The following is a 9,717-nucleotide window of genomic DNA, read 5'->3' on the forward strand; positions in this document are numbered from 1 at the left end:
CAGATAGTATTATTTTTAATGTAGACTTTTTCCCTAATGGGAGCACATTGGGTGAATATTGGCCAATGAGATGCTCTGGCGGCCGGTTGCCGGGAGACTGGTGACGTAGTGCATTCTGGGAGTAAGATGGCGGCGCGGGTCGTGAGCTGGTGTCTACAGCTGAGCAGGAGTTTCAGGATCTGCCCGTGAGTAACAGAGAGAGAGAGGGCCCCGGCCCACTAAAGAGGAATATATTGATTAGGGATAGTCAACATGGTTTTGTGATGGGTAGTTCGTGCTTCACAAACCTTATTGAGTTCTTTGAGAAGGTGACCAAACAGGTGGATGAGGGTAAAGTGGTTGATGTGGTGTATATGGATTTCAGTAACATCCCCCACGGTAGGCTGTTGCACAAAACACAGAATCGTGGGACTGAGGGTGATATAGTGGTTTGGATCAGTAACTGAAAGAAAACAGAGGGTCATGGTTGATGGGAAATGTTCATCCTGGAATTCAGTTACTAGTGGAGTACCGCAAGGATCTGTTTTGGGGCCACTGCTGTTTGTCATTTTTATAAATGACCTGGATGAGAGCATAGAAGGGTGGGTTAGTAAATTTGCAGGTGAAGCTCAGGTCGGTGGAGTTATGGATAGCACAGGAGGATGTTGCAGACTACAGAGGGACATAGATAAGTTGCAGAGCTGGGCTGCGAGGTGGTACATGGAGTTTAATGTGGAAATGTGTGAGGTGATTTACTTCAGAAGGAGCAACAGGAATAAAGAGTACTGGGTTAATGGTAAGATTCTTGGTAGTGTAGATGAGCAGAGAGAACTTGGTATCCATGTACATCAACCTCTGAAAGTTGCCACCCAGGTCTTTTCCACCTATCCACTCCACCCTCTCCTCCTTGACCTATCACCTTCATCCCCTCCCCGACTCACCCATTGTACTCTATGCTGCTTTCTCCCCACCCCCACCCTCCTCTAGCTTATCTCTCCACACTTCAGGCTCACTGCCTTTATTCCTGATGAAGGGCTTTTGCCCGAAACGTCAATTTCGAAGCTACTTGGATGCTGCTGTGTTCTTCCAGCACCACTAATCCAGAATCTGGTATCCAGAATCTGGTTTCCAGCATCTGCAGTCATTGTTTTTACCAGAGTTGTTAAGAAGGCATGCAGCTTTTATTGGTAGAGGGATTGAGTTTCAGAACCACGAGGTCAAGCTGCAGCTTTACAAAACTCTGGTGCGGCTGCACTTGGAGTATTGCGTACAGTTCTGGTCACCGCATTTTAGGGAGGCTGTGAAAGTTTTGGAAAGGGTTCAGAAGAGATTTACTAGGATGTTGCCTGGTATGGAGGGAAGGTCTTATGAGGAAAGGCTGAGGGAATTGAGGTTGTTTTCGTGAGAGAGAAGGTTGAGAAGTGACTTAATTGAGACATTAGATAACCAGAGGGTTAGATAGTGTGGACAGTGAGAGCTTTTTCTCAGGTGGTGATGGCTAGCACGAGGGGACATAGCTTTAAATTGAGGGGTGATCGATATAGGACAGATGTCAGAGGGAGTTTCTTTACTCAGAGTAGTAGGTTGCATGGAACGCCCTTCTTGCAACAGTAATAGACTTGCCAAGTTTAAGGGCATTTAAATGGTCATTGAATAGGAATGAGGATGAGAATGGAATAGTGTAGGTTAGATGGGCTTCAGATTGGTTCTCCAGTTGGTGCAACATCGAGGGCTGAAGGACCTGTGCTGCACTGTTGTTCTATTCTGAGGGGGTATCTAATTGAAACATACAGAATACTGAATGGCCTGGACAGAGTGGCTGTTGGGAAAATTTTTGTTCTGGAAAGATTAGGCCCAAAGGACACACCCTTACAGTAAAAGGAAGAATAGGGTGAAGGAGAAACATCTTCAGCCAGAGAGTGGTGAATCTATGGAATTGATTGCCGCAGAAGGCTGTGGAGCCCAAATTACTGAGTGTGTTTATGACTGTGAGTGTGTTCTTGAGTGTGAAGGAGATCAAGGCTTACGAGGAGAAAGTGGGAGAATGGGGTTGAGAAATTTATCAGCCATGACTGAATGGCCTAATTTTCTGTTCCTACATCTTATGGTCTTAAGATCATCATAGCAACAATCAACACTGGTAGCAATGTGCAAGGGACATATACATGCCAAAAAACCAAGTAAAGGTTAACCATCGCAAGACCCAGAAAGATTGTCAAACCACCTACACGTTATACAGACTCTTAGACGCATAAATAGAAACAAGAATTGTAAAACTTAACTACTTTTGAAACAATGTAATGCACCCAGTGTATGGAATTTTAGCTTGGACTTTGGGATGATGGGAATGTTGTGTTTCAGCTCAGTATAGTAATGGGCCAAGGACAGCTTGACCACATGACCAGCCATGAGGACTCCAGGCAGCAGCATGCTAGACTAAGGATGCCTACATATGTTGCTTAACTGCAATTAGATTTTCTGCTATGTAACCCTGTGAGATTGTAATCAGAACCTGTGTTTCTTACCAATCCAAGAGTGGTAATTCTGTATTAAGAAACACATCAGAATATTAGATATACTTGAAGAAGAAACAAGTTGAAGTACTATAGCATAAAACGGGGACATGGGACTAATTTAATTTTTTCATATCCTGTTTATGTATATGTCGAAACGTTACTTATTTTTATGGTTTAGCGATCCTGTAAAGGGTGAGTTTTGAGAAGATTTGTAGCTCAGTCTGAGGTTTGGATGTAGGTTTGCTTGCTGAGCTGGAAGATTCAATTTCAGATGTACATCATTAATTTTACATCAACTAGCCACAAAGACACATGACCCTCTCTCACTAGCATCCTTACATACAGATGAGGAAGGATACCGCTTCGACTGGGACAACACATGCATCTTAGGACAAGCCAAACAGAGACACGCATGAGAATTCCTAGAAGTATAGCATCAACAAACACATTGGCTTGGATCCCATTTACAAACCCCTGAGAAAAAGAACAGGAAATAATGTCACCACCAGAAATGGGATCACCAATCCAAGGAAACCTAAACACATAAATAGAAAGTGTGCCATGCCTCCAGTGCTTCTTCTGGAGGCTCACTGAAGATGTTGCTTAGTTTGGTGATGAAACGTCTGAAAAACAAACCTTCCAGCTCAGCGAGCAGACCTACATCCAGATCCTGTAAATCATTTGGTTGCAGATGTTCTAGAAATAAATACTCAGATTTCTTGAGATTTCAGGAACAATAAAAAGTTGTATTTACAATTTTGTGCTTTGTAAGGCATCTATGAAGGGATTCTTTCTGTTAAAACTGCTATGTAACTATAACTTGTCTATTATTTACACCTGTAATTAGTCAAGTTCCCCTTGATATTGATGCATTGCAAGGTTTGCACTTCACATTTGTAATGTCATTACATACATTGTATCATGATGTCATTGTTGTGACATACCCACACCCCAGACCTTGACAATCGAGTAAATCTTAGATGGGAGGTTAAGTTCTTTGAGAAAGTTTAAATAATTATGTATGGCAACCATAACTGACCTATAAGACCTGAAAAAAAGAGGCAAGTGTGAGCAAATTTAATAACCTTAAAATAAACCATCTTTAATTTGCATAATCCATTAAAATGTAAAGTTTCAAGATAAACGAAGTAAGCATTCATGACTTACAGTGGAGTAAAATCCAGAAAGAAATGAAACTATTCATTAAGACACATGTCCATTAGAAGCTTTCATAATCTGGAATGATAGCCACTTTAGAAGGTGGTAGTGAACCACCTTTTTGAATTGTGAATCCTTAGGGTGCAAGTACACCTACGGTGCTGTTGGAATGGAGTTCTGGGATTTTTACCTCATGACTGTATACAGCTTAGGAGCTGTACTCACCCAGGCAAGTAGAGGTTATTGTCAAGAGTGTGGTGCTGGAAAAGCACAGCAGATCAAGCAGCATCTGAGGAGGATAATCAACATTTCAGACATAAGCCTTTCATCAGGAATTCATGATGAAACATCGATTCTCATGCTCCTTGGATGCTGTCCTGCTGTGCTTTTCCAGCACCACACTCTTGACTCTGATCTCCAGTCCTCACTTTCTCCAAGTAGTGATTATTCCATTCTTATGAAACTTATGTGGCAAAGTGAAGCGGGCTTTCCATAACTTGTCAAAATGTTCCTGCTATTAAAGGAAAAACTTGGACAAGTTTCAGAAGATTAAACTAGGATCAAGCCTGACTGCACAGCATAGATCTCTGCATACTTCTGCTTCCTGTCAAGGGTTGAATGAGTTCTTTGATGACTCTAAGAATTGGGGAGAACCGACAGTAAAATCCGGTGAGTTGCCTTTTGCAAATTCCTGAAATGACACTTTCCAGCACTTTTGTGATCTTTTAACTATTTTCCTACTGCAGATAGTTTTCTTTCAAATGAAACATTAAATAAAGACAAACAGTGCACTTCTTAGCAGCTGGATGGGGTTCTATCAATAAGAAGGGTTAGAAAGATGTGGACCAAATGGAACTATGTCAAATTGAGATGTCTGATTGTCTTGGATGAGTTGGATCGAGAGGTCTGTATTCATGCTGTACAACTCTATGACCCCACTTTTTCTCCTATCCAAAATCTGATAGTTTGACCTTGATTAAAGTGTAAATAATGATTTTGAATTTGCTTTTTAGGTGCACCTTGGACAGCAAAACAACTACGATTAAAAAGCAATGAAGATTTACACAAGCTCTGGTATCATTTTCAGACTTCAGTTGCATGCTTTAATCTGATATTTAAAATAATTTTCTTGTGGAAACTGATTTGCTGACCAAATAGCTTCCTCCTGTACTCTAACTGTTCAAGAATACTGCAGTTATGCTCTACATTTGTGAGAAAAACTTTCTTGACCCCGAACTTTCACTTTTTTGTATTTCATAAGATTAACTGTTGCTTTTGCAGGTACATCCTTCTCAAAGAAAAGAACATGCTTTTGACTTTGGAACAAGAAGCAAAGCGACAACGATTACCAATGCCAAGTCCAGAGCGCTTAAAGAAAGTAAGGAATAAACTGCAAGCCTGTTCTGGTCCTAACATTTTCTGTGTGATTCGTGTTGATAATGTGAAAAATGTACTTTCTGATCAAGAATTCAAGAGCAGTAGCATAAATTTAGTTTAGATATCGTTCTTTGCTGTCCGACCATCTTATTTTGATCAGTTTGAATAATTACAGTAAGTAATAGCATCTTCAGTAAGCATCCCAGTTGATTAGTATTGTGCACATAGTAACAGATGTACACTACACACTTCAAATAGAGAAACCAGTATCTGAATTTTTCATAACAGATGGAACGATCTATGGCTAGACTTGACTCCGTTGTTCAAGAACGTGAAGATGCTCTGAGGTTGCTGCAGACTGGGCAAGAGAAAGGCCGACCTGGTGCTTGGAGGAAGGACATCTTTGGGCGAAACTTTTGGTAAGAAAGATTTGTTTATGACGATGAAATACATTCTAACAGATATAAATCTTTCATAAAAGTTGGTTCGTAATGCTTGGTATTTTTTTTCCGATTTGGAGTTCTTTATCATAGTTTGTGTTAGAAATGAACTATTTTCTTCTGTTGTACTGTTATTTCATCAACCTATGTATTGTTTTAAGTTAGAAATGACATTTCTTTCTTTAATTCAGAAGCAAAATCTCTTTAGATCTGGTGCATATGTAATTAATACATAAATAAACAAGTGTTATGGTCGATTCATGTAAGAATTATAAAAACAAATAGACTTCCTGACATTGTTCAAAGAGTTCTGGAGTGAGGCCAAAACCCACAACCTTCTGGTCTAGAGTACTACAACTAAGGCAAATGCAGAATAAAATGGTGTTAAGGTAGTGTCATTCAATGAATCAAATATTGGTGTAATATTAAATAATATTACGCAGGGTGCTAATTCTTCACTATTAAAAAAGTGATAGTAAGTCTTCTATTGATAGTTGAAGTATCTAAAATTATATAATTCCACAAAATTAAGTTTGTGTAATGATATTCTGGTTTTGATGAAATTTTAGTTGTGTCTTAACCCTCAAAGCCTCAGTGGCTTGGATTTGATATTTCATTTGCAGCTGTGGTTTGTACACTATAATCTGCCTAACTGCCACTAAAACAAAGTGAGAACTGCAGGTGCTGGAGAACAGAGTCAAGAGTGTGGTGCTGGAAGAGCACAGCACATCAGGCAGCATCCAAGGAGCAGGACAATTAATGTTTCAGGTATTTCTCCACTTCCTTAGATACTGCCTGACCTGCTGTGCTTTTCCAGAACTACACTCTTGACTAAGTGCCATTAGACCCAATTTTCCCAAGTGCATTTTATAATTGTGTACTTTTCTTTAGCTTAGTGTACATGAAATTAATATATACATAAACAGTTTGAAGTTAATATCTAAATACAAGTTGGGCAGTCATTTATTATTACAATGCATTATGCACAACTATCCATTTAATGCACAATGTTTGATTGCAGAAAATCCCCTTTTGTTCAGATCACTTAGGCCTCAGCAGATCTTTAAGTCAGATTGTTTTCAGTCAATCAGGAGTTAGGGAAAGAACCAAGAAACTGTCATTCTTTTGGGTATGTTTGGGATCAGGCTAAAAGCATGAATGTAAAGGAGCACTGGGGAGTTCAACACCCAGCAACAAGTAATGACTAATGTTGGAGGAAAGCCTCAAAGCCATTTAAACAGAGTAAGAGTAGAGTAGAAAGACCAGTGTAGTTTGGATATTGTGTTAAGCCAACTGAGAACCAAGTGGTGCAAGTAAAAATGGTAGAAGGGAAGGTGAGACCTGGGAGGTTAAAACAAAGAATCAGTTGGCCAAATGTGATCAGCAGACAAAAACGATGGCTGAAGACTAGACACTGCAGGAGGATAAGATATGAAACTAAGCAATTTAAAATTAAATTACTGTCATTCTTTTGGGTATGTTTGGGATCAGGCTAAAAGCATGAATGTAAAGGAGCACTGGGGAGGAAATTGGGTGACTTGTGACACTAATATAGGGTAGACAAAAGTAGCTTTCAGATGTTGCACTAACTTCTCGAAAGCATGATAATTAGAATTTAAGCTGCAATACAATGAGGAATTCAACATGCTGCCAAACAAAAACCCTCAGTGAAATTCGAAGGCTGTAAATCCATGTAAACCAAACAGTTTTTAAAATGAGTTCTAGTGTCACAAGCTGATTGAAAGCCATATGAAAAGTATTAACATGTAAAGTTTGCCAGTTGCAACTTGGGTTCTCATCACAGCATCTCAACAGTTTACTGTTCAGCTGAATTTTGCATTGTTTGATATATTACTGTCTATCCATCTAACCAACTAAGCTACCTACCCTGATATTCACAACCATGCTTGAGGAATATTTGCACACTATTGTTATTCTAGAATGGAGACAATTAAATATTGCACTTCATTTCCAAACCAATGAATGAAAACTTAACGATAAAGGATAAAAGCTATTGCAACTATAAAGGTAGATACTTCATTGTTATAACACCAGGATTTGCATTTGGCAGTCATTATATTGAGAAGTTGAGGTGAACTTGCCATGTTGGAGGAAGACATGAAAAGATTGAGAAATTTTATTTCTAGTTACATTAAAATACCAGAGTTTGATAAAAAGTCTCCTATCCAAAAATATGATTAGGAATAGAAGATAATTTTAATGCCTACATGTGTTTTTGATTTCTAATAGAAAATAATTGATATTTGTCAAATCATTGACAAAATGTGGAACAGTTTGAAATGGAGAGTTTAACTTGACACTATATAATTTCTCTATCCAAAATTATACTCTGCCACACACATTTTCCAATTATTTAAATACAAGTGAATTCACTCATGCAAGTCATACTTATGTAATCCAGTGCATTGCAGTTTATTCAAGGTAGCATTCCAATAAATATTGTCTGATTTTATGATGCTATAAAAGTTTACTAAATCAGGGTTAAGCCTTCTACTTCAGATTTTTCTTTTCTAGGTACAAATTTAAGGAATGGCCTATTCCTTGGTACCTAAACAAGATATACAGAAGAAAACGATTTTACACGCCACCATTTGTGGATATTTTTGTTAGGTAAGGAATCATTATCTCAACACTTTACTGTTCAGCTGAATTTATAATGTTTGCAGTTATATCATCCATTATTTTCTTCAACCTTTTATTTATGGTATTTTATTAGTGTTGGTTCAAGTATTTTCTATATTGAATGATTGTAACACTATGTTAAACTGCTGAAATATTGAAGTATTGTCTTTAATGCATGTGAGGACATCTTAATTGCAGCAAGAGTCACTATTTGCATGCTTTTAGCGGAGGTGATGGCCTACTGCTATTATTGCTAGACTATTGATCGAGACCCTGGTAATGTTCTAGGGACCCCCGTTTGAATCCTGCCATGGTAGATGGTGGAACTAGGAGTCACATGATGACCCTGAAACGATTGTAGATGGTTAGAAAAAGCCATTGGTGCCCTTTTTAGGGAAAGAAAATCACCTGGTTTGGCTTACATAGAAAGCTACACTCCGTACTATAGGTGACATTTAACTGCCCTCTGGGGATTTCGGGATGGATAAGTGCTGGTGTGGATAGTGACAACCCACATCCTATGAATGAATTTATTTTTAAAGCATGCTTTCTTTTGTAGGATTGGAAAAGTTTGGTTCTTGGTTTATAGCCATCTTTTGCTCCAGCTTCATTTTCTGTAAAATTTGTTTAAAAACTATTGCTGAGTTAGCATCTATTACTGTATTGGTAAAGGTTGTTAAGTCTTATATAAAAACAAAAAAGGAAAACCAAGAAACTGATGTTCTTAGTTGGGAATAAGAAATGTTATTTGTGTGGCCTGTGCTGTTTTACACTGCCTAAAGTATTTTATTGAAGGCTTAAAAAATTTAAAAAGAATGAATAGTCATTAAAGGTATAAAATCTGAATCTCCACTAATGCAGACTTGTTTAAATCTTGTTAGTTAGGCTGGTTAGAAGGTTCTATCCTTGTATAGCCGGTGCAAATAAACAATCATACTACTTGCCCATCAACACTCATTATCACCAGTTGAAATGGAAGAAGAACTGGTTTAGACTCTGCACTTATTTCATACAGCTAACTAGCTCATTAATCAACAATGAAGCTTGAGCATAAAGGAAGGAAGTTAGATATCCAACACTATAGAATTTTATGCCAAGCACATGGCAATGTTAATGCAAGTGAAGAAAAAAAAAACTTGGTTAGAGGTAGATTTTAAAGGAGCACTTTTGAGGGATGAAAGATTTAGTCATGGAGAAATTGATGCGCAATGTTAGCATTGAAGACCTTGACAACAATGAAGTTGAAAACAATTTAAGAGGCTGTGTTAACTTGGAGACAATGTAGGACAGCACATAAATGGTTAAATATGTTTGGGTGCAAGGATGGACACTGGCAGAGTTTGACAGAATCAGGTGAAGCTGAGTATGAATTAACTGCCAATTTTTTTGATTTCTGCTAGGCGACGTATTGAGAAGCACCTACGTAAAATCAACAATGCAAGAAAGGCAAAAATGGAAGAAGAGAAAGTACTAAAGGAAAAATTCCAACATCGGTCTGCATCAAGTTAATCTTGCACTGAAAAAAACTTGTAAATAAAAAATTAAATTGTTACACAACTGACTCAATTTAAATATTAAGTCCATATGAGTATGATGTGAAGTGC

The 9,717-nt window shown here is 38.2% G+C and overlaps 1 protein-coding gene across 1 annotated transcript; it reads left to right on the forward strand.

Annotated features, from left to right (window-relative positions):
• Window positions 1–80: 80 nt before the first annotated feature.
• On the forward strand, window positions 81–9,670 carry mrpl47 (mitochondrial ribosomal protein L47). The gene is made up of 7 exons (XM_072572573.1): window positions 81–185; window positions 4,177–4,322; window positions 4,667–4,727; window positions 4,935–5,031; window positions 5,319–5,449; window positions 8,006–8,101; window positions 9,514–9,670. The coding sequence occupies exons 1-7, from the start codon at window positions 127–129 to the stop codon at window positions 9,620–9,622; spliced, it is 699 nt and encodes a 232-aa protein (XP_072428674.1). The 5' UTR covers window positions 81–126; the 3' UTR covers window positions 9,623–9,670.
• The last annotated feature ends 47 nt before the right edge of the window (window positions 9,671–9,717 follow it).

Source organism: Chiloscyllium punctatum, chromosome 6 (assembly GCF_047496795.1).
Source record: "Chiloscyllium punctatum isolate Juve2018m chromosome 6, sChiPun1.3, whole genome shotgun sequence".
NCBI classification, from domain to species: Eukaryota; Metazoa; Chordata; class Chondrichthyes; order Orectolobiformes; family Hemiscylliidae; genus Chiloscyllium; species Chiloscyllium punctatum.